A 22,149-nucleotide genomic window follows, 5' to 3' on the forward strand; every position below is an offset into this window, starting at 1 on the left:
TACAAAATTAATACATTCGAAATTTGTTTTTATTTCACAGAAAATTTAAGAGTAACCCAGTCCCAGGCCAGGGGGAGGGATTGTTGTAAAGACAGTTCTTAACAAGACTGGACATTGACAAAAAAGATAATGCAGAGTCCGTTTGAGCAAAACATAATTCCCATCTTCAACAAGAGAAAGAGACCCCGACAGGCACTTTACGCTTTCCCAGGCCAAGGCTTGCAGAATACTACAGGTTTTACAGGTAGGCCATAGTTAGAGCTAGTACCAAAAATGGTTCTAAATGGTAATATATATGCTCAAACAAGCTTTCAAATGCATTCTAATTTTTCCCCATAATAATCTCCCGTGGGGAAAAATACAAAATGTGATAGAGATTGAGCCACTAATCCTAGGTCTAGTCTCAAATTAAAATATACTGACTGAAAAGTTAATATACAAAATGCCTACAAAAGGCCAACATTACAAGGTTCCCCTTTACAAAGATTATTTAAAGTAACCAGGTTTGATCAAATATTTGCAGTTCTAAGCTATTCTAGATTTAATGACATCATGTATACCAGTTGGATGCAAGTAGCCAGTCATTTTTTGACTGGTGTTGACTGTCTGATTGTTATTGTTAATGATAAAAAGTTTTCTTTAGAAAGTCCTTAGAGTGAAAGTACTAGAAATGTCGTCATAGACGAGGTTCCAGGAGAATGGCTCGTAATGGATGTTTGAGGGCGTTTTTTCTAGGCATGCAACTGATTTTCCGTGTTTTGAAATGGTCGGATGACCGAAAGTTTATGATGATAAATTGATTGTTTTTGATGAGCCCAACGTTGTAAGTAGACAATTATGAAGTTATTCCCTTAATAATATGTTGTATGATGATAGGTGATAAGATTTATTAATTATGTTGATGTTAAAGGGTAAAAATTGATGAGAAAGAAATGTATCGAGAGAAGTTTTGTTGCACGAGTAATACAGTTTAGTATTGCATAGCCATAGGGCCGTCACGTGCAAATTTAGTGACCGGAATTAGTTACGTCTTTTGGACTAATTGGATTTATACATGTGAGCCGTAATAGGGCTTTTGATTACAGTTTGGTTATTATGGTGTTTGAAAATATTGATATAAAGGACCACATATGTGTTTATTAAGTACTTAATGAAGAATAGTGATGTACATGAATAAGTTGAGTAATTTCAAGGAATTTCAGGTATCTATGACAGTATACCTAGATAAATAAAAGATAAGTTTTACAAGCTTTTTGGATGAGATAAAAATAGATTTATGACTTGGTTTTGAATGCTTGAGAGCATTGAGTTTACCGATTTAGATACTTTACAGCTAACGATAGGAAAGAAGATAATCGCATGTTTCAAGTAATGTCTTTTGGATTCAGAGTTTATAGTTTAGAAGTTACCTTGATGTATGACAGAATACTCAAAGTCAAACTAATCAGTTCATATTCAGATATGAATTTTTATTAATTGAGACCAGCTAGACAGACAAGTATTATAATTGTAACATTGTATGAATATGCAGATGTGTTCAAGTATTCCAATATTGATTGGTTGTTTGTTTGTTTTTTGTTCAATTACAGATTGAACCGTGCTGATATGTACAGATGTGCTGTTAGCGTGGTCTCATACTGGGCCAATACAACCTGTGTCATGATTGATTATTTATCATCGGTGTAGTCACGGTCTATCCCCAACATCAAGTTCAATAACGATCATCAGGATGAGTGATGCAGGTCAACCTCGAGATGCTGGTGAGTCATCCACTGTTAGAGAAATGAGGCAGGAAGATGACCAGGATGTTCAGCCTGGAGACTCTGCAAGTCAGTGTGGAAGCCACACAAGTGCTGCTTCATCAGCTAAGCTAAGAGTGATGGCCCGCAAAGCAGCATTGGCAGCTGAAGCAGCTGCAATGGAGGAACGACAAGATCTAGAACTTGAAGAATTTCGACTTACGCAGCGTAAGTTGAGACTGTCTATGAAAACCAAGCTGCGGATGGCAGAAGCAGAAGAACGCATTTACTTGGACTTTGAAGCCAATAAGTTTGGAGTCAGCTCTCCTGAGAAAGAGGATGTAACCTTGCCATACCCCGCAGATAATATGGCAATGAAAACTCCACAGAACACTGTTCCCACGTCTTCAGAGACAGCAGTCGCTAGCTCAGCAGAGGCAGCTGTTCACACTACAACCTCAAAGCCTGTTGAAGCGAGTGACTCTTCTTGGACTAACAAGGGTAAAGGTGATAAGATACTAGTGAATCAGTCCAGGAATGAGAATTCAGATCTCATCAATCTGATGAGGCAAAGTCAGAAGCAGCAACAACATCTCCTTGAAGCTATGCAACTCCCTAAAGCTGAACTGACTTGTTATGAAGGAGATCCATTGAAATTTTGGGAGTTTTGGCGTAGCTTCGAAGATAGTGTGGATGCCACACCAGTGGAAGATAGGACAAAGTTGACGAGATTGCTCCATTACTGTAAGGGAGAACCTAAGAGATTACTGAGTCCTTGCCTGTTAATGCCTACCATGCAGGGATATTCCACAGCGAAGCATCTTTTACAGGAGCGTTATGGTAACCCAGTCATCATAACAGAGGCCTGGGTGAAGAAGATAACGAATGGGAAGAGCATAGGCCCTCAAGACAGAAATGCACTGAGAGCTCTGGCAGATGATATGAGTGTATGCTTGATGTCCTTTCAGGCCATGGGGTTTGAGCATGAACTCTCACCTCAAAAGGTGCTTCTACCGATTGCTGAACGACTGCCTTATCATCTAAAAGGAAAATGGCTTAATAGAGTCGGAGTGCTTCGTCGTCAGAACAGGGTCCCGGGCTTCGAGGACATGATGTACTTCGTGCAAGAAGCTGCACAAGAGATCAACGACCCGGTCTACGGTGGCCTTATGTCTTCCAAGAGTGATCAACGAAAATTTACTAGTGGTGGGAAACCCAAGGGCTCCTTTTCAACTTCATCAAGTTCCAAGGATGCAGAACCAGGTTGTTTCGAGTGTAAAGGTGACCACAAGCTGTGGGACTGCAAGCAGTTCAAAGACTTGATGCCCAAAGACCGCCTTCGGCTCGCAAGAAAGAAAGGACTGTGCTTTAACTGCTTAAGACCAGGTCACATGACTGGAGCTTGCAAAAGCAAGAAGACTTGCTCCGTGGAAGGCTGCTCTCGAAAGCACAATAAGCTCTTACATACATCAGAATCATCTGGTAACCAAAATTCAGAGGGTGATGCACAGAATAACAGTGTAGAAGTCGAGGCGTCTTGCAATTCCACAGGGGCCGGCAGGAGGAGTGTGCTACCAATAGTGCCTGTGAGAGTACGAGCGAAAGGCGGCAAACAAGTGCTGAAGACATATGCACTACTTGACTCCGGTTCTACAAGCACGTTCTGTTTGACGAGTCTAGTGAGGCGCCTAGGAGTTAAAGGCGTAAAGGAGAAGCTCCTGCTAACAACTCTTGAGAGGAAAGAAAGTGTTGTCCACACTGAAGCTGTAAGTCTTGTAGTGGATACTGGAGACGACAGTAAAAGGGTGAAGCTGCCATGTGTTTATACGAAGGACAGTATCAACGTCAAGGGCATTCACATGGCCAAGTATGAAGAGATTAAAGGATTGACCCACCTTAAAGGTATTAACATCCCTATGGCAACCGAGGAGGAAGTGGGTCTGATAATCGGCCAAGACGTGCCTGAAGCCTTGTTGCCTTTAGAGATCAGAAAAGGAAAAGAGGGACCGTACGCAATAAGGACTTGTCTCGGATGGACGCTCCATGGTCCTCTGAACACCACAGAGAAAAAGGAAAAGGAAATATATGCCACAAGCACCTTCGTCGAAGGAGATCTGTGTCTTGAGAAACAGTTAGAGAAATTCTGGAGGCTGGAGACTGCTGATCCGCTGAAGGATGAGAGGGGAATGTCTAGAAATGATGTGAAGGCTTTGGCAGAATGGGAGCAAGGCATCTGCACAGAAGGCGGCCACTACCAGCTTCCTATCCCCTTCAAAAAGAGACCTCCCAATCTCCAGAATAATCGTTGGTTAGCTCAGAGGAGACTGGAAAGCCTAGGAAGAAAGCTTAACCAAAGTGATGGCCTCCTCCAGAAGTATGCAGACGGCATAACAGATCTCTTGGAAAAAGGTTATGCTGAAGAGGTCAATGAACAAGAGGTAAATAAGAACCAATGTGAATGGTATTTGCCACACCATGCAGTATTCCATCCGCAGAAGCCTGGGAAAGTAAGGATTGTTTTCGACTGTGCGGCTGAATGGAAAGGCTTGTCACTGAACAAGGTAGTCTACCAGGGACCAGATCTTACCAACAAGCTGATCGGGGTATTGTTGAGGTTTCGATCAGCTCCTGTGGCCTTGATGGCAGATGTCGAAGCCATGTTCCATCAAGTACGAGTGCCTGCCATAGACCGAGATGTTCTGAGATTCCTATGGTGGCCAAGAGGTAACATGAAAGAAAACCCCCTAACCTACCGAATGTGTGTTCACTTGTTCGGGGGAACCTGGAGTCCGAGTGTATGCAGCTATGCTCTCCGCAGGACAGCTGAGGACTTTGAAACTGAATTCAGCCCAGATGTCGCAAGAATTGTGAAGCATAATTTCTACGTGGATGATTGCTTGGTGGCTGTACCTGATGAAGATGCTGCAATTAGAATAGCTACTGAGTTGAGGAGCCTGTTGCAGAAGGGAGGCTTTAGACTTACTAAGTGGATTAGCAATCGAACCAAGGTTCTTCAATCTATCCCAGAGGAAGAGAGGGCTAAGCAAGTCAAGGGCTTAGACTTAAACAGGGAACCACTTCCAGTTGAGAGAGCCTTGGGTATCAACTGGGATGTACAGGACGACTGTCTTGAGTACAAGACATCAATAAAGGACAAACCTCTGACAAGAAGGGGATTGCTTAGCATTGTGTCAAGCATTTATGACCCGCTTGGCTTCTTGAGTCCCTTCATCTTGAAAGCTAAGCATCTGATGCAAAGACTGACCACAATGAAGTTAGGATGGGATGACCCAATTCCAGAAGTTGAACAGGAGATTTGGCAACAGTGGGTAAAACAACTTCCTGAGGTAGAACACTTCAATGTGCCAAGATGTATGATTCCCACGAGCTACGGTGCCGTGATTGAGTATCAGCTACATCATTTCGCTGATGCCTCCGAAGATGCCTATGGAGCAGTCACTTACCTGGTAGCCAAGAATTCTGATGGACAAGTCTGCAGCAGCCTTGTCTTTGCCAAATCTCACCTCGCTCCTCTAAAAAGGACTACCATACCTCGCCTGGAGCTGATGGCTGCTACTGTTGCGGTGAAGGCTGATGTCTTGGTAAGGAGAGAACTGGGTCTACCACTGAAGGACTCTGTGTTTTGGACTGACAGCATGATTGTATTGGCATACATCAAGAATGAGGACAAACGATTTCACACCTTTGTTGCCAATAGATTGTCAGTGATTCACTCTGTCAGTGATGTGAAGCAGTGGCACCATGTCAACAGCAAGGAGAATCCAGCTGATGATGTAAGCAGAGGCATGAGTGCACGAGATCTGGTAGCTAGCCAAAGATGGATTCATGGACCAGAATTCATACTGCTGTCTGAAGAGGAAAGGAGCCAAGATCCAGACTCAGATGATATATCAGACAGTGATCCAGAAGTAAAGACTGTTAAGTCCTTCACTGCCGAAACTAGAGATGAAGTACCACTGGCAGCTACTGACAAACTGTTGAACTACTTCTCGGAGTGGTACAGGCTGAAGAAGGCAGTAGCTAGGATCTTACAGTTTGGGAAGTATTTGCAGAGTAAAGCACAGAAGAAAACATTTGACTGTGAGAAGCTTCTTACAGTGAGTGACTTGAGAGATGCAGAACAAGCAATTCTGAAGTATATCCAGCATCAGAGCTTTCCTGAAGAACTGGAAGTATTGCAGAAACATGTAAGAAATGAAGGAGAGAAACAAGGACAGGTATCCAGAGTAAAGAAATCTAGCTCTCTTTTCAAGCTGGACCCAAAGGTATTTGATGATGGTCTTATTCATGTAGGTGGACGGCTTCAATATGCATCAGTCGAGGATAAGACCAAACATCCCATCATTCTTCCCAAGATGCACCATGTTGTGAGACTGATCATAAGGAAATATCATCTGATGTCGGGTCACTCAGGACGAGAACATGTGCTCTCATTACTTAGGAGACAGTACTGGGTAATAAGTGGAAGAGTAGCCGTTAGACAAGCTCTTAGAGACTGTGTGGTGTGCAAGCGGATGTCAGCAACTCCAACCACACAAAAGATGGCTGATCTACCAAGTGACAGAGTGCAAACAGAGAAACCACCATTTACCCATGTTGGTGTTGATTGTTTTGGTCCGTTCATGGTCAAGCAAGGAAGGTCTCGTGTCAAGCGTTATGGCTGCATTTTTACCTGTTTGGTAGTACGTGCAGTACATATTGAAATATTGCACTCTTTGGAAACGGACTCATTCATAAATGGACTTCAACGGTTCATAGCACGTCGAGGTCAACCAGAGGTTATCAGAAGCGACAACGGGACGAACTTTGTTGGAGCCGATCGAGAACTACGTGATGGTATCCGATCCTGGAATCAACAGAAGATCCAGGATCATCTATTGCAGAAAGGTATAGACTGGAAGTTCAATCCTCCAAGTGCTTCGCACATGGGGGGCTCGTGGGAGAGACAGATCAGAACTGTTCGCAAGGTGTTGAACGCTTTACTGAAACAGCAGGCTCTCTCTGATGAGGGCTTGTGTACTCTGATGTGTCTGGTAGAAGCAGTGATCAACGGACGTCCTCTCACTGTGGTCTCTGATGATTGCAGGGACCTAGAACCACTAACACCTAACCATCTCTTGCTTCTGCGGCAGAGCAATGTCCTCCCCTTCAACGTGAGTGAGAAGAGAGATCTCTATAGTCAAAGAAGATGGCGTCAGATACAGTATTTAGCCGACGTCTTTTGGCGTAGGTGGATTCGCGAATATCTGCCTGCCCTCCAACAGCGAGAGAAGTGGGGTACGCCATCGAGAAATATAGCTGTAGGGGACATTGTGCTCATCATGGACGGATTGCCGAGGAATCAATGGTTAATGGGTAGGATAACAGAAACATTTCCTGGTAGAGACGGTTTAGTTAGGACGGCAAAGTTAAAGACCAAATCAACTACACTGGTTAGACCCGTACACAAACTTTGTCTAATTGAATCTACAGAACAAAAGCAATAAGATAGACCCTATTATAGTTTGAGCGATATGATGCATGATTTAATGGACGCTAAAAGACTACTTTGAGATTGCATTTTACAAAGTCAGGAGGATAGACTATTCGTAAGAAAGCTCATCATTGTTTTCTCTTGGAATGACATATTCAATCTTGATGAATATATTTTGAAAGGACTATTATTTCATCGCATAACAAGCTCAGATCCACAACGAGAATGGACTCTTTAGGACGGTTCTTAACAATGATAACATTGTTGGATCTTTCAACATTTAATGCATATGCGTGAGATTTTTATCATTATGTAATTCTGTGTAATATGAAATGAATCTCATTATTAAGATGTTTGTTTTTCATTGCAGAACAGGTCTCTGCTGGTGTGCCTGTTATCGGTGGATTATAAGAAATATTTTTGATGGCAAATTTGCATGTTATGATGCTTAAGAAATTTTCATTTGTTTTGGCAAAATGGAAAAAGAGATCAAAATTATTTTTTAACATGTTTTTGGAACACATTTCACCAAATATGTGATATTTATTGAAAATTCAGTATTATATCTTGAAGGTTCAAGGACATTTTTTCTTTTGAGTTTCAAAGTATTCAAACAGATATATTTTTGTGCAAAGATTGTAATTGTATGTATAGCTGCATTCACGAGAAATGATGCAGACTGCTGTGGAGTTTACTTGTGTTCTTCATCAGGTCCAGTGACCTAGTTGGTGCTATTTTCAGGCTAGTTAGGCGCTAATTGCTCTTTTTTCAAAATCAAAATCCTTCAATGTCGAACAGATTTCTGTGTCCCAGAGAGCTCCACTAGTAGACTCTTCTCTGTATATAAATATGCATGTTATTTGAATTGTAACAGTGTGTTGATAACTTCTTGTTTATTGCTTTAAGTACAGTCATACATATGAAAGATTTGGAATTTGGAAGCCTTTATCATTTTACCACACAGCTAGTTGCGAGACATTTACAGTAACGAAAGAATAATTGGTTGATAATGGATTTCAGGTGTAGACACTCAGTGAAATGTACTCTTCAGGATTTATTGTAAAATTTTCATTCTTTATATTTCATATATTAGAGTTGGACATGTGGATTCGTTTTACACATATATCATTGAATATGTATTAGAATATTTGATAGGAATTTTAGCACATTTATGTTTGATATGTTGAAAAGATTAAAGTTGTGGGAGTAGTTTGATTAGAAAAGATAATGTAAGATAATTGAAACAAAGGTACCTAACAGATGATTTGATGACAGTTAAGTTTATTCCATATAAATGACTTATATGCTTAAAGGGACATGTGTATCCATTTTTGGATAATTTTGTTTATGATATGTATTTTTATAAATGTTTGCTGTTGGCTCACATTTAAGGGGCCGGGATGTTAATGATAAAAAGTTTTCTTTAGAAAGTCCTTAGAGTGAAAGTACTAGAAATGTCGTCATAGACGAGGTTCCAGGAGAATGGCTCGTAATGGATGTTTGAGGGCGTTTTTTCTAGGCATGCAACTGATTTTCCGTGTTTTGAAATGGTCGGATGACCGAAAGTTTATGATGATAAATTGATTGTTTTTGATGAGCCCAACGTTGTAAGTAGACAATTATGAAGTTATTCCCTTAATAATATGTTGTATGATGATAGGTGATAAGATTTATTAATTATGTTGATGTTAAAGGGTAAAAATTGATGAGAAAGAAATGTATCGAGAGAAGTTTTGTTGCACGAGTAATACAGTTTAGTATTGCATAGCCATAGGGCCGTCACGTGCAAATTTAGTGACCGGAATTAGTTACGTCTTTTGGACTAATTGGATTTATACATGTGAGCCGTAATAGGGCTTTTGATTACAGTTTGGTTATTATGGTGTTTGAAAATATTGATATAAAGGACCACATATGTGTTTATTAAGTACTTAATGAAGAATAGTGATGTACATGAATAAGTTGAGTAATTTCAAGGAATTTCAGGTATCTATGACAGTATACCTAGATAAATAAAAGATAAGTTTTACAAGCTTTTTGGATGAGATAAAAATAGATTTATGACTTGGTTTTGAATGCTTGAGAGCATTGAGTTTACCGATTTAGATACTTTACAGCTAACGATAGGAAAGAAGATAATCGCATGTTTCAAGTAATGTCTTTTGGATTCAGAGTTTATAGTTTAGAAGTTACCTTGATGTATGACATAATACTCAAAGTCAAACTAATCAGTTCATATTCAGATATGAATTTTTATTAATTGAGACCAGCTAGACAGACAAGTATTATAATTGTAACATTGTATGAATATGCAGATGTGTTCAAGTATTCCAATATTGATTGGTTGTTTGTTTGTTTTTTGTTCAATTACAGATTGAACCGTGCTGATATGTACAGATGTGCTGTTAGCGTGGTCTCATACTGGGCCAATACAACCTGTGTCATGATTGATTATTTATCATCGGTGTAGTCACGGTCTATCCCCAATAGTTATCAAATTGTCATGAGCTTTCAGTTTTGTCACGTAATTGACAGCATACTCAAAAGAGATCTATCTACATATATCTTGGTTGAAATGACACTAAGTCCTCATACTCCACTAGAAAGATGGGCTTAAAGAAAATATATATCCCATACAGTTAAGGCCTGAAGTTTACATACACCCAGGAAACTCAAAAAAAAGTTGACACTTGACAAACATAAAATTTACTGTATCTTATATAATATTTGCGCTATCATGACATATTTGATATCAAATATATGAGTATGTCATGTCCCTTCATCACATTGCTTTGTCATCAGGAGCTGAATAATATTTAGGTGTCGTTTTCCCCCCCAAACTCTTCAGATTTAGATAAATTAAAAATAAAAACTTGACAAAAACATTTCATATTTGTGCTAGTTCTCAACACAAAAATTTCAGTTTACACCTTTTTTTCAGTGGTGACATGATAGTTATATGTAATATATATCATAGATTTGACATTTATTCTATGAAATGATGTTTGGAATAACAAACAGTAGAAAACATTTGGCACAAATATTTTTTTTTCTTCGAAAATAATTCCACCCAAATTATACTTTAATCCCAATGGCATCTCAATCACGTGAACAAGCTTAATATGCTCTTTTATTTGATACCAAATTTGTCATGGTAGTATTTATATTTTTGAAGATATAGTAAATTTTTACAATGTTTTGCGAGCAAACAAATTTTACAGAAGTCCACGGTTGTGTGTAAACCTATGGCCTCAACTGTATACAGAATTGTGTCAGTTTATCAGTGTCCCATAAAGAGTTCTAGGCTTTGTTTGTAGACAGAATGACATAAGTTCTAGTTGCCATAGTGTCAGAAATGGATTTGAATTTTCTATTCTAGATGGTACACCACGCCCTGAACCATACAGTCAGCAGACCTTAGGAGGCTACAACCACAGCCTACAACCTGCAGGCCATAATAGGGGAAACAGTGGTTGGCAGGACCATAGTTTGCCCCAGCAGCCATTATGTGATGGAAGAACAGCTACTTGGCAGGGCACGAAACCTTCCAATCAGAGAATGAATGCAGCTTTAGATAATCCAAAGGCAACTTGTAAGTACATTTCATCCTTTTAATCAACTGATTTCCTACAAGAGTGAAAACTAACCTTTGGTAATAACAGTAATAATGCTTGCTCAATATTCACTGATATTGTAGCATAATGCAAAAAAGCTCACAAGTTTGCCAGATACCATCCTTTGTATGACTGAAGTACATAAAAAGTGCTAGTGTCAGTCTTGGCTGTGTCAGATACTATCCTTTGTATGACTGAAGTCTGTACATAAAAGTGCTAGTGTCGATATTGGCTGTGTCAGATACTATCCTTTGTATGACTGAAGTACATAAAAAGTGTTAGTGTCAGTCTTGGCTGTGTCAGATACTATCCTTTGTATGACTGAAGTACGGTACATAAAAGTGCTAGTGTCGATCTTGGCTGTGTCAGATACTATCCTTTGTATGACTGAAGTACATAAAAAGTGTTAGTGTCAGTCTTGGCTGTGTCAGATACCATCTTTTGTATGACTGAAGTACATAAAAAGTGCTAGTGTCACTCGGCTGTGTCAGATACTATCCTTTGTATGACTGAAGTACGGTACATAAAAGTGCTAGTGTCAGTCTTGGCTGTGTCAGATACAACACAACCATTTAGTGTACTAGTATGTACACATCTACTGAAGATGTAATACTATGAATCTGGTGTAAATTGAAGAAAAGAAGTACAAATCTATTGAAAAGTTAAAAGGGATCAGTATAAGACTATGAAATAGATATATTGGACTGTGATTTATGGCTCTGATGAATGGAAATAAAACATTAAATACCCCCGACTATACCTGAGTTATTAAAAAATATCCCAGATTCTATTATTGAAGGCTGTGCTTTGCTGTCTGTAAGATTTCAGCTATTGGTAGTTTTGTTAAGCCTTTTCACACACCCAAATCAATTTGGGTTTTTGTTTTCCAAATGACAGCTGAAGTAGGATGTTGAAATCTACCCAAGATGTTAAACTACTCTCTGAAAAAAGAGAGGAAACTAACAAGCATTGAGGGTAGAAGAAGATCAGAACTAATATGAACATCAGAACAATATCAAGAGCATTGGCTTCATGGGTCAGACAAAAATGTCTTAAAAATTACCCCCCTGGAAATCTGAGGGGGAAAATTATACACCCGATATATGTTCCCAATAGCATTTTTTTCCAGTTGTTGTCTGTACATTGTAGGACTTTGACTATACTGTTATTTTTTTGCAACTTAATAACGTCTTCAAATTGCTACCTTATCAATTAAAGGGCTGAGTGTGGCTGTGATGTGTGAGTTTAACCCTGACTTTGACTATATAAATCTATGGAATATGTAAGCCATTCTGTGAAAAGTGAAAGATGTGAAGATCTTGAAAATAGGAGATTGATATTTGAGTGATCATGCTTCAAAATGGCAGTGATAAATGATACATTTGATCTTACCTGAAATTAATATAGTCTTACATGTAGTTCTTTACCTTTACCTTCGAAATTTATTATTGAGGTTCACACCCTCTGCACAAAAGAATACATTTAGAGTATATACAAAAGAAGGTTCATGTACTCCTTTCCCACTATTGCTGTTTAGATGATTCCAACTTGATTTGTTGGGTGTTTTCAATAAGCCCCTCTTGAAATATTTAAGTTAAGCTTCCTCAAGTTATTGGTTACTGTTGAGTAATGTATGATGTTGAAGTCTAATGAAGATGTGAAAGTATCCTGGGGGGATGGAAAAGTAGATTTGTTTTAAGTGTTGAAGATTAATCAGTTGTACTCATACAGGTATATGAACAAAATTTTATTGTGGATATTATGACTATTACAGTGATCCATGAACCACTTGCATTTTGAGATTACATTGTAGATAATTCTTACACAATGACTCATGGTATTTTGACAAGATTGAGTTTATGTTTTTAGGAATTCAATCAGAATAATCTAAATCTCGTTGATGGTTTTGATGCAGCCCCTCCATGTAAACAGTTCAGACTCATCAGATTATACTTCATTGTCAAGTTATTATCTGATGTTGAAATCTACTGAAGATATAGAAATAGTTTGTTCAAAAAATTGAAAAAATAAAGATTATTAAGAGTAGAAGATTGTGTTTATTGATTTTGAACAAACTTTGAAAGTCAGTAGTGTTTGTGGATTATTGGTATTACTCCAAACAGACATTTAGTACATTAATTTTAGTAAAAAAATGTTATTGCACTACTGTTATGTTTGATTTTACAAATTTGTGCAAATTCTATTTTAAGCTGTACCCTATCAGCCAAGGAACCAGCCAAACACAAACCAAGGCAACCAGAACCAATCCACTAACATTAAGCGACCATTGCAACCTTGGCAGCAAAATTATGGTGAGCCCTCTGCAGCGAAGTCTAGTAGACCATCAGCATCTCCATCTCCACAATCAAGTCAAATTCCATATGCTCACAGGTACGTAGTTAATGATTTTTGACATGTGTGAAAATGTTGCCATAATTAGGGAAGTAGCTAAGGTTTTAGACATTCATAGCAAGGGTTTCTTCTTGAGATTGACAATTAAAATGGAAGTTTTAGAATACTTTGAAAGTGTTGTTGTGACATTGGTTTGAGTGTAGCTAAGGTTATGTTTATGGATCCAGCTGAGGTTATTGGCAACAAGAATGTGATGAAATGGAAATTGGTGATCTATCTTAATATTTTAATTGTATACTTTTGCACAAATATTCTGATTGATAAGTGGCAAGTTGAATGAGATACACATGCATCAGTGATTTTGATTGGCCTCTGCCAACCTTTGTTAAGTCATTCATATACAGTCTGCTCATAGACAGAGGAGCTTTAGAGGACTCTGAATGTATTCACTTGAGAGTATAATGTCCTTACATAAATATCGATGACATAAAGATCATAAATAAAGTACGCTTTACCCTTTTTCAATGAATAGAAACAACAGTTATAGCGTTCAAGAACCCCAAAGAGCACCATATACTTCAGTGCATCAGCCTGGGATGTATCAGCAGGCTATGCTCCCACCCACAATGCACCAGTCACCCGCACACCAACCTGGTACAAGCAAGGCAACAAAGAGCCAAGTGGTTGCTGCCTCACCAAGGCAGAGGCCTGATCTTTCACAAAGTCACACAGCCAGAGGCAGTTTAAGGGGAAGTGCCCCATCTCCGTTCAGAATGCCATCTACATCACTGATGCCTCAAAGGCAAACACAGGTATGCCTAGGTTTCTCCCCTCCTTTGATAAGTATCTTTTGATCAGTACAAATTGGGGTAAAAATGATAAGACTAGTGATAATATGTAACACTACGAATGATAATAATAATATCATATTTTACCCAGGTTAGCCACTTCAGTTCCAAAATTTGTTCTCCCAGATTTATTAAAATCAAATGATAAAAAAACACCTGGATGAATGTTAAAAAACTTGAAAATCTTGAATGCTTTGATACACAGCCTGGCACTGCAGCTTGGGAGATGAGGAACCCAGATAGTGCAGGAAACTCTGTAGATAAATCTATGAAGATGTTGACTGTGTCCATCGAAGAGCTCAGGTACTGGACATCATCCAGAGACATCCAAGGACTACTCTTCTTTGAACTGTTTGGTATGTTAAATCTTTGATACTAATGACATATGTACTACCTTGGAGAGGAGTATGTCAACTTCCCTCGAGAATAATCACCAGCATTTCATTTATTCCAGCTTCATGTGTGAAAATGATAAAAATAGATATATGTACATGTTCAATTAAATAAAACATTGATACATCAGATGTGATCTGCTTTGATACCATTTTAAGGAAAAAAATCTTTAGTGACAACCTTATTCACGAAGTTATGAACAGTAAAATGAATTTGAAAGCTACTGAAGAAAACTTTTTTCGAGAATATAATATGAAGATTATCAATCCACCTTTTTTCATTTCAGGCATCCTAAACTCAGCAGTGTGTTCCAATGAAACAGGACTGGCAAAGAAATTCACATTGAAAGATGGCAATCATACCCTTCTGTGTATCTTCTATGAGACAGTGAGTTAAATTTAAGTGACATTAAAATTTCATTCACCCAATTCTTACAGTGTGTGATAGAGGTTGATTTTTACTTGCAATAACTTTTAACTTTATCTACATGTATTAACAAAACAGGAAAGAAACTTTAAGATTATGTATGTTTATGATGTTAAAGCTTTTACATGTAGGTGTAAACATATCATTTGATAGTTAGAGCACATTGAAAATGATTTTAACTGTATACAGTGCGTCCCAGAAAAAACGAAACCGAGATTTAGCGATCATTTAACATTACTTAATCATAAATAAAATAGACAAATGACCTACCAATTTAAAGCTTAGAATCTCATCTTTCATCTAACATTACTTAGATTATTTCTTATTCACGCATGAGTGAGCAAAGACAATTTGAAGAAAGGATATCAAAAACTCATTTGGCGGGGGGTATCTGGGTTTCAAAAAGAAAACCACATTTTTGAAAAGTTCAATATCTCCTCTTTAATTTGATACCTAAATTACAGAAAATGGTCAAGAAATAACAAAGTTCTGGTCATTTGAAATAAGGCTTGAATTTCAATAATTTCATAAAATGAAGAGGTTCTCCAGGCTGGCTTTCAAACTCACTCGACACTCCGTTTTGTTGACGATCAGCCATGCATTAAATCTATTGTTCACCATGCGAAAGCTTCTGTGGGAAACCGGTGAAAACACATTTATCTCATGAAATTATGGAAATACAAGCCTTATTTTAAATGACCAGAACTTTTTTATTTCTTGACCATTTTCTGTAATTGAGGTACCAAATTAAAGAGCAGATATTGAATTTTTCAAAAATGTGGTTTTCCTTTTGAAAACCAGATACCCCCCTCCAAATGAGTTTTTGGTATCCTTTCTTCAAATTGTTTTTGATCACTCATGCGTGAATAGGAAATAACCTAAGTAATATCAGATGAAAGAGGAGATTCTAAGCTTTAAATTGGTAGGTCATTTGTCTATTCTATTTATGATTAAGTTATGATAAATGATCGCTAAATCTCGGTTTCGTTTATTCTGGGACGCACTGTATATATATATATATATATATACATGTATATATATATGCAAAATAAATCCTTGAAAGGGTATAAAACCAAGCCATTTTTTGGAATTTTGTTGTATAAAAGATGCCCAAGTCATTGTTCCTATTTCAGGAAGAATTAGGATTAAAATTGTGTCACCTCTGTGAGCCTTAAACCTGGCAGTTCCAAAAGATTAGGTGTAGAAGGTTGTGTTATTCAGGATTTTTGCAAATTTCCCCAATTGAAAACATTATGGTACAGTATACCTCTACATGTACGTTGTTGTATTGAAGGATTTTTCATTTTCAAATTTTTTGCAGAACATTGATAAATCTCATATTGCCTGAGGTTCTTACAAGTTGACTATAAAGAAGGAAGTTTCTTGGTGTCTTAATAAAGCAATATAATGCAAGCTGTCAGAAAATAATAATCCTTGCAAAAATGTGAAATCATAATTGAAAATAGATATTGATGAAAAGAGATTGAATTATCATTTTGAATATTCATTAATACTAGAATTTTGTTCCAAGTCTAACTCCAAGCCCATAAAGATATATTGAAGTGCTAATATTATTTGTTATAGTAGGCTTTAGTTAATATATTTGATTATTTGTGTATTGGAAATTTCAATGTGTTTCAACCTGAAAGACATGTAAACATGTATTTATCATGGTAGATATTGCAGATAAAACTAGATGCAGGCCCAACTAAAAGGGATATTTCCTGAAAAAAAAATAACCTTGCAATGATAATGGATATAAGACCTTGAATGTATCTTGCAGTTATGAAATTTTGTCTGGTATTTCAGATGCAACATTTCTATCAATTAGTTTATAAACAGTACTCTTGAACATTATGAACATCATGAGAAATCATCTCTTATGTTTGTATCTATAGGACCGTCCACTAGGATCGCTGACTAGAGGCCAATGCCTTCGTACTGTTGGGAACATACTGCCCAAAGAGGGCATCTTTCGGTGTGTGTCCGTCCGTCCTGCAACACTCTCTGAACAGAAGATTATGAGAAGTGCTGTTGCTGCATGCGACAGGGGAGTCAGACAGAGGCTATCTGCCACAGGTGTAGAGCCATAAATGATTCATTAAAATCTTATAAAACCCTTTCACCATAATCACTTCATTATGGGTTGCTACATTGTAGACAGAGATTTGAATCATACTTTTGCAACACAGTGTCGGTGTAAAATCTTGTTCATTCGGGCTCCGATCTAGATGGTTTTCATACTAATGCTTTGCCCTGATAAATGGTTCTTTAAAATTATCCAACCATTATGCCTTACCACTTACAACGTTGTGATGAGGATCAATTATTATTCATTACAACAGTCAGAGACAAAATAAAGCTTACTAGATGGAGAAGATAGGGCAAGTTTCTGACACAATATTTCACAACATAAAGAAATCTAAAAAGTAAGTAAATTAAAAGCATTATATGTTGTCACAAAAAAATCATTTTTTTTTTATTATTTGCACAAATTTGTGCACGATTGTCTATGAGATGTAGTTTTGATCCAGTTATTTACATGCAGCTTCAATATCATTGCCATCTGCAATTTCTTTGTCAATGTGAACTCTGAGTATATTTCTATTTTTTAGTGCTATGGTTGTGCCTCATGAAGAATGATTTCTTCAAAGATGTGACTTTTTGCCTTTGTCAATTATAAATTTGAATTTCATCAATGGTTGATTCAGCAGTTGTTACTAATCACATAGTACATTAAAAATGCGTTCATAAGATTGGGCTCAGATATTTATTATTAGGTTATCATTTATACTGAATCAGAATTTATGTTCTGTTTTGTGTATATGATCTACTTCTACTTTCAATAGAAAACAAACCAAACAGATAATCTGCAAATCATTTCAAATTGTTTTGTTTCTTTTTCAAATAATTGAATTATCACTATTGAGAAAATGTCTTTGTTGTGCAAAGTTCCTTAAAACCTGAATAGTCGTTGTTGGAGATTCACAAAACTTTGAGTTATAGAAAGATATTATTATCACAATAATTTACAAGTAGTTTTACTGTGAAATGAAAACTATCCAAGAAAAATTCTGGATACGGTATTCACCAATTCTTAACTGCATTAGAAATGAGAAATAATCAGAAGTCTGAAAATAGCATCATTGCTCCATAACATGCATGTTACTTACACATAAGTGGCACTACAGATACAAGGCTGTTTATCTTCATAATTATGGGTATAAAGGAGGGGGGATATTTGGAGATTTATTTTTATTTTGATTGTTTTTACCTAATTGTGGTAGGTTTTATATTGATTTTGCTGATAAATGAATATTGTAAATAGAAAAATGAAGAAGTTCCTAGAGTAATATCTACTGGTATCTTTATACAGTGTATCTTCTCCTTAGTGCAGCTATATGAATGTGAACATGTACTGTGTTTGAAAACTTCCTCTTTATGCCATTGTTTATGTACCATTTCATGACTGAGATAGCAATCAGATTCAAACTTGTATGTAAATGTATATATGTAGTATTTAACTTACCGGTATTACATTCTAATGAAAAAGGTTGTAGATATCTGATCAGCCAATTTTCAAAGAGAAATGTTCTTCTGTTTATGCTGAAATGGGAGGTGATAAGTCCATTTGATCTCAATGACTAAATCAGTTGCTTCAAGTCTATTAGTTACCTTGAGTAAACAAAGCATTTAATTAATAAGCACACTGACTTGATATATGCTTCTTGTTTCTCTGGTGCAATGGTAAATGCTAAAACAAATTACTGTTTGATTTCATTATATAAATATAAAATTCAAGTTTTAAGAATATATACATGTATGAATATTGTGTAAATATTTATTAATGATAATGTACAGTGTACATGTGTACTTTTGTTTAGATTATAATAGTAATACTTTTGATTATTTACAGTAATTCTCAGTATTAAAAAAACACTAAAACTAAAGACTATTCTTTTTTTGTTTTAATATTCCAAAGAGTATCGTCATCAAGTACAAGTATTTACAATATTTCATTGTCAGTGACATGTAACCATTTGAGTTTGTTTGGTAAATTTGATGCTACTGTTCATTGAATTGATAATATTCTCCCAGTGTTCTGGATACTTTGATTGTAGGGTTTGGTAGCTAAACATTCTACATAATACTTATCACAACTTTGCCTGCTGAAGGCATACATGTATAATCTAAGTGTGTAAAGTCAAACCACTGGATTACTCATGGCGCAGTCAAATTTCTCCTACGGCGGCTGTACAGCAAGTTGAAAACAGCCATTCAAACATTTTTTTGTGCCAGCTACATATACATGTAGATGTTTGAACAAAAATGAATGAACAACTGTTCTCGACTCCCCGTACACAACATCAGTTGTCAGCACTGACAAATAGTAATTCACTTACAGTTGCCATAGCAACAGATAAATACCACTGCTTCTCAGTTCATCGAAACCAAGGAATATGAAATAATCACAGCTTGCAACAACTCAAGAATCCCTTGCATTGAACACTACAAAACAATAGAGTAAAAAAAAAAAAAATTGAATTGTAGCTACATGTAGTATTATACTTTAGGATATCCAATGAGATTTCCTTATTTTTGACATGGTATAGTAGCTTAATTTGTTGAAATATTACAAAAAAGATGGCAATTGAACAGGGTTTCACTCAACAGATCATTTCGTCTTTAAAGAAAATGCAATTCTCCGAAAAGTGAGATGCAAGGTTCTCACATCCATTGACAACATCAAACATCTATTGACTGTACTCAGTGTTCATTTTTTCATCAAGTGGTTATCACTTCTTATCGTACAACAGATACCCTTCCACAAAATCCAACTTTAATACCGGTAATTGTTGCAGCTTGTAATAGTATTATTGATTTCTAAAAATTAAAATAATACAAATATTGTCTTGTGTCTTGACAAAATAATATACACTGTATAAAGGTTTGGTCCCACTGCACTTATGGAAGCAGAGAGGATGTAAAACGGAAAAGAATATTGCATGCCGTTGGAAAAAATTATGTACATGTATCCATTGTGTACTCTTTGCATACGTATTTCATCCGCTCTATATCCATCGAGCATCTGTCTACTGTGATTTCATTGTTTGCCCATTTTGTCCATTGTCTGGAGCAGATGAAAACGGATGGAACCATCCCAAAATTTTGCTTGTCTGCTGTATCTGTCATGAATACATTTTGTGTCCGTCGGCCAGTGGGACCAGGCCTTACGGGGTTTTTTTTAATCTTCTAAAAATCTAATCCTGAAATTCGGGACTACTGACAATATTCTCTCAAATGATCTCTATTAAAGAATAATGAAGGATCTACATGTATTAAGGAAATCAAACACTTGAACAAAAATTTCAAAATAGGATGTGCATATAAGTTTGATCAGATACAAAAATAAAGACCAACCTGCTCAAGAAATATGTTGCTGGCAGAAGGGCTTATCTTCACGAAACCTGAATCATGCATTCTCTCCAAATAAGAAGTAATTCTCATGTGGCTCTTTGTTAGGCCTGAGTAACGGATCATGGAACATCAGAACCTCATCACATTGGATTCTGAAACACCATAATCCATCTGATGTGACCAGATTCTGTTAACACTTTCATTTTCCCAGTTTTGGTTTGATGCAGTAGTATCAGAAACACAATTCATACTTATACACTTTACCTGAGAGTAGAAAATTCTGTAGTCTTCTGAGTTTAGCTTTCATACAATATTGACAATCTTATCAGTTAAATCATACCATGGAAGTACATGTATAATCCCTAGCTGTATCTCATTTTTTGAAAACCCAGTTTGTCAGTGTCGTAACTATGGTCACCATTATGTGATAAACGCCTTTTCCCTGCATATATATATATATACACTCAGCAAAAAAAGTTCTTGGACACTTATAAAAGTTAAAATATTCCATATAGATATTTGATTGAAGGCAAATTATTGTATGTCAACATGACCAGACAATATTCCTCTTCCAGTATGACATGAAATTTTCATGTGAACAGTCATGCATGGGTGGTTAAATGCTTTAAACAATAGCAATGTCAATAAAAGCAAATTGCAAGAAATCGACCAGTCAGTGCATGGCTGGTTACAGGCATTAAACAATAGCAATGTCAGTAAAAGAAAATTGCAAGAAAACGATCAGCCATTCTTTAAGTTGTAAAAGTTTATGTGGCATCAATATCCATTTAACGATGAAAGCAAAGTTAAAGTCAAATACTACTCTTAAAGTGAAGAGAAATTTATCCATATTGGATGCATCAATATACCACTGGAATTTTAAGCCAAAGTTAGTCAATGAAAAAATGTCCAATTTCAATTTCATGAGTAGCTTGGCATAAGCAAAAGAAAATTCATTATCTCGTTTGTCCATCCTGGCTCTGAATGAGTGCAGCACATCGATGTCAAATGCTTGTCACAAGTCGGCGAATTTGCTCTGGGGTGATGTTGTCCCATTCTTCCTGGAGATAACGCCGGACACCTCTAAGAGTGTCTCCTGGTTGAATTCTTTGATTGATCAATTTTCCTAGCTGATCCCACAAATGTTCAATCGGGTTCATGTCTGGTGAACAAGCGGGCCATGGATCCAAGGGCTGAACATTGTGGTCATCCAGAAATCTTGGACAATGTTCGCTCGATGGGGATGCGCATTGTCATCCATGAGAAGAAACTGTTCGGATCAGCTAGGAAAATCGGTCAATCAAAGAATTCAACCAGGAGACACTCAAGATGTCCGGCGTTATCTCCGGTTCTCCGGTAAGAATGGGACATCACCCCAGAGCGAATTCGCCGACTTGTGACAAGCATGCGACGTCAATGTGCTGCACTCATTCAGAGCCAGGGTGGACAAACGAGATATTGAATTTTCTTTTGCTTATGCCAAGATTTGACATTTGTTTCATCGATAAACTTCGATTTAAAATTCTTGTGGAAAAGTGATGTATCCAAGGTGGATAACTTTCTCTTCTCTTTTAGAGTAGTATTTGACTTAAAGTTTGCTTCTATCGTTGATGGACATTTATGCCACATAAACTTTCACAACTGAAAGAATGGCTGATCGTTTTCTTGCAATTTTCTTTTACTGACATTGCTATTTTTTAATGCCTGTAACCAGCCATGCACTGACTGATCCATTTCTTGCAATTTTTTTTACTGACACTGCTATTGTTTAAAGCATTTAACCACCCATGCATGACTGTTCACATGAAAATTTCATGTCATACTGGAAGAGGAATATTGTCTGGTCATCTTGACATACAATAATT

At 37.0% G+C, this 22,149-nt stretch overlaps 2 protein-coding genes across 4 annotated transcripts; both read left to right on the forward strand.

Annotated features, from left to right (window-relative positions):
* The first annotated feature begins 625 nt into the window (after positions 1-625).
* On the forward strand, positions 626-9,713 carry LOC121408895. Of its 2 annotated transcripts, none has more exons than XR_005969097.1 (2): positions 626-8,840; positions 9,607-9,713. XR_005969097.1 is itself a non-coding variant. In XM_041600599.1 (2 exons), exon 2 carries the CDS (start codon positions 1,730-1,732, stop codon positions 7,244-7,246), a length of 5,517 nt encoding a protein of 1,838 aa, XP_041456533.1. In that variant the 5' UTR covers positions 626-823; positions 1,590-1,729; the 3' UTR covers positions 7,247-8,930. The 2 variants fall into 2 exon arrangements, 1 of the variants encoding a protein (XP_041456533.1); XM_041600599.1 differs by lacking the exon at positions 9,607-9,713 and having other exon boundaries at positions 626-823; positions 1,590-8,930.
* An 867-nt stretch (positions 9,714-10,580) lies between these two features.
* LOC121408896 (spermatogenesis-associated protein 22-like) lies at positions 10,581-17,126 on the forward strand. 2 transcript variants are annotated; one of them, XM_041600601.1, is made up of 6 exons: positions 10,581-10,825; positions 13,058-13,238; positions 13,732-14,011; positions 14,253-14,403; positions 14,727-14,827; positions 16,765-17,126. In XM_041600601.1, the coding sequence occupies exons 1-6, from the start codon at positions 10,792-10,794 to the stop codon at positions 16,957-16,959; spliced, it is 942 nt and encodes a 313-aa protein (XP_041456535.1). In that variant the 5' UTR covers positions 10,581-10,791; the 3' UTR covers positions 16,960-17,126. The 2 variants fall into 2 exon arrangements, with proteins under 2 accessions (XP_041456535.1, XP_041456536.1); XM_041600602.1 differs by having other exon boundaries at positions 13,741-14,011.
* The last annotated feature ends 5,023 nt before the right edge of the window (positions 17,127-22,149 follow it).

Source organism: Lytechinus variegatus, chromosome 2 (genome assembly GCF_018143015.1).
Source record: "Lytechinus variegatus isolate NC3 chromosome 2, Lvar_3.0, whole genome shotgun sequence".
NCBI lineage: Eukaryota > Metazoa > Echinodermata > Echinoidea > Temnopleuroida > Toxopneustidae > Lytechinus > Lytechinus variegatus.

Bases quoted from the DNA above. Each gene is read 5' to 3' on its own strand.
- LOC121408895 (XM_041600599.1), top strand. From the start codon at position 1,730: ATGAGTGATGCAGGTCAACCTCGAGATGCTGGTGAGTCATCCACTGTT.
- LOC121408896 (XM_041600601.1), top strand. From the start codon at position 10,792: ATGAATGCAGCTTTAGATAATCCAAAGGCAACTT. The intron at 14,404-14,726 runs GTATGTTAAATC...TTTTCATTTCAG, and splicing joins ACTCTTCTTTGAACTGTTTG to GCATCCTAAACTCAGCAGTG. The intron at 14,828-16,764 runs GTGAGTTAAATT...TTGTATCTATAG, and splicing joins TGTGTATCTTCTATGAGACA to GACCGTCCACTAGGATCGCT.